The 1,923-nt window shown below is 41.7% G+C and overlaps 1 protein-coding gene across 1 annotated transcript; it reads right to left on the reverse strand.

The window, feature by feature from the left end:
* Positions 1 to 1,285: 1,285 nt before the first annotated feature.
* On the reverse strand, positions 1,286 to 1,722 carry LOC308521658 (cytochrome c oxidase subunit 6B1-like). Its single transcript, XM_081094728.1, has one exon. It carries the CDS (start codon positions 1,664 to 1,666, stop codon positions 1,406 to 1,408), a length of 261 nt encoding a protein of 86 aa, XP_080950854.1. The 5' UTR covers positions 1,667 to 1,722; the 3' UTR covers positions 1,286 to 1,405.
* Positions 1,723 to 1,923: the final 201 nt, after the last annotated feature.

A 1,923-nucleotide genomic window follows, 5' to 3' on the forward strand; every position in this document is an offset into this window, starting at 1 on the left:
TGAAGCAGCTCAGGTGGGAGCCTTGGCCATTACTAACTGAAGGAGTGGGGGTTGGATTCCCTGCCATGAACCTTTATGGAGGCTGAAACAGGGTCAGTAATGAGAGAGGCATTTCTGGAGTTCCTTCACTGTACATCCTGACCTTGCCTGGAAAAGACAATGGCGTCAGATTCCCGAATTTGAGCCTGAGCCTCATCAGATGCATCAATTCTCTGTACAGCTTTCCTTGAATTGCACCTGTTGGCACCTGCTGAGTTATATTTTCTTTAGAGACAATGAGTTTGCGTTTGTGTTGCCTTCAGTGTGGACTCCGTGGTCCCATCTGTTGGTGCCAGACCTGCAGTTGAGTCATCACACTTCTCAGTGGGGCAGGAGATGCCAACCCTGAGATCTCAGGGTACATCTGTTTCTTATAAAACCTATTTCCAACAGTAGAATTAAATCCACATTCAATCAGGAAGCCATGAATTGTCTCTTGTAATTCTCAGAGAGCACTGTCGTGGTAGCAAGCTTGTTTGAAATGTGTGAGTTTATACTGTTCACACAGTGTGAGAAAGGGTAAAAACCTGGTAAATGCATTTTGAACAAATGAGGAGTTGAACACATGAATTTCTTATTCCCTTATACTTATTGTTTATATCACTCTATTTTCACCTCTATTTTCAAAGTAATTCATAATAACCCATACATCTTCATTTCCCAAAGTTTGCTAATTTTTCATCTCCATTTGCTCTCCGTGAATTCTCTGCTGAGGATAATAAGGAGCCTGTCTCCTGTTGTTCTCTCACTTTTCCCTCCCTTCTTGATATATTGTTGATCTTTGAACATATTGCTTTAAATAATGTGAAAAAAGTTCATGTGAATGTTTTTATTACCTGGAAAAGAATTATCATAGCAATAAATTTTCCACAACCAATAACTTAGTAAAGATATATGGTTATAAATTGGTTAACCTTTGTTATTTAGTCCATGGGTTCAGAAGCCAGAGATATAGTTTTAAATATTGGCTGAGCAATTTGTTGCAGACACTTTTTACATGTTTTAGTGTTGAAAACTGAGAAAATCCTTTAGGGTCTATACAAATATATATGAAATATTAGTATATATCAGAGATGAAAATGGCACACAAGTACAATTAGAGAAAAGGAGACTTGAAAAGAGTATAACCAATGAATACACAGGTCTAAGGGACTTTCAGAAAGACTGAAGAGCATATATTTGGGGAGAGCCGACACAATGTTGGGAGGTGATCTTGGCATTGATGTGTATAACATTGGCAATGGCCTTTGTTTTTTTTTTCCCCAACAAGTATTTATTATTAGTTAAGCCATGATTCAGGATTCTAGGGTGGGATGTACCCAGGCCCCCCTTCACGCCCCTGGGAAAAGGATGGAGGATGCCCAATTCAGATCTTCCCAGGAAACGTGCCTTCTGCCCGGTGGTCATCCCAGGCTGAAACCCAGGATATGGGGCACAGGGACTTGTACACACGCCGGTACCATTCACACACAGAGACATCACCCCCTTTAGCAGTCATTGCCTTCTCACAGCGGTGGAAGTCCAGGTAGTTCTGCCAACAGTTCCTGGTCTGGTTCTGGTTGGGGAAGCGGCTGTCAAAAGGAGCAGTCCGGTAGTTCTTGATTTTGGTCTTGATGTCTTCTGCCATGTTGCTGATTCCTAAACACGCACCTGAAGCCACTTGCAGCTCAATGTGACCTCAGCAATGAGCTGGCCTTTGTTAATAGCTGAACAGATAACAGGCGACTCTGGGCTCAGTATGTGGTTGTGATAATTAGACACAAATTTTATGGGATATGGCAGTATGTGAGCTCCCCTCTCAAGAAAGCCAAATGGTGACAAACCCAGACCATAAAGAGAGGCTAAATCCCAACTGGAACAATTTCCATAATTTATCTGCACAAA

This window comes from Myotis nattereri, assembly GCF_964212035.1.
Source record: "Myotis nattereri genome assembly, chromosome: 6".
Classification (NCBI taxonomy): Eukaryota; Metazoa; Chordata; class Mammalia; order Chiroptera; family Vespertilionidae; genus Myotis; species Myotis nattereri.

Bases quoted from the DNA above. Each gene is read 5' to 3' on its own strand.
- LOC308521658 (XM_081094728.1), bottom strand. From the start codon at position 1,666: ATGGCAGAAGACATCAAGACCAAAATCAAGAACTACCGGACTGCTCCT.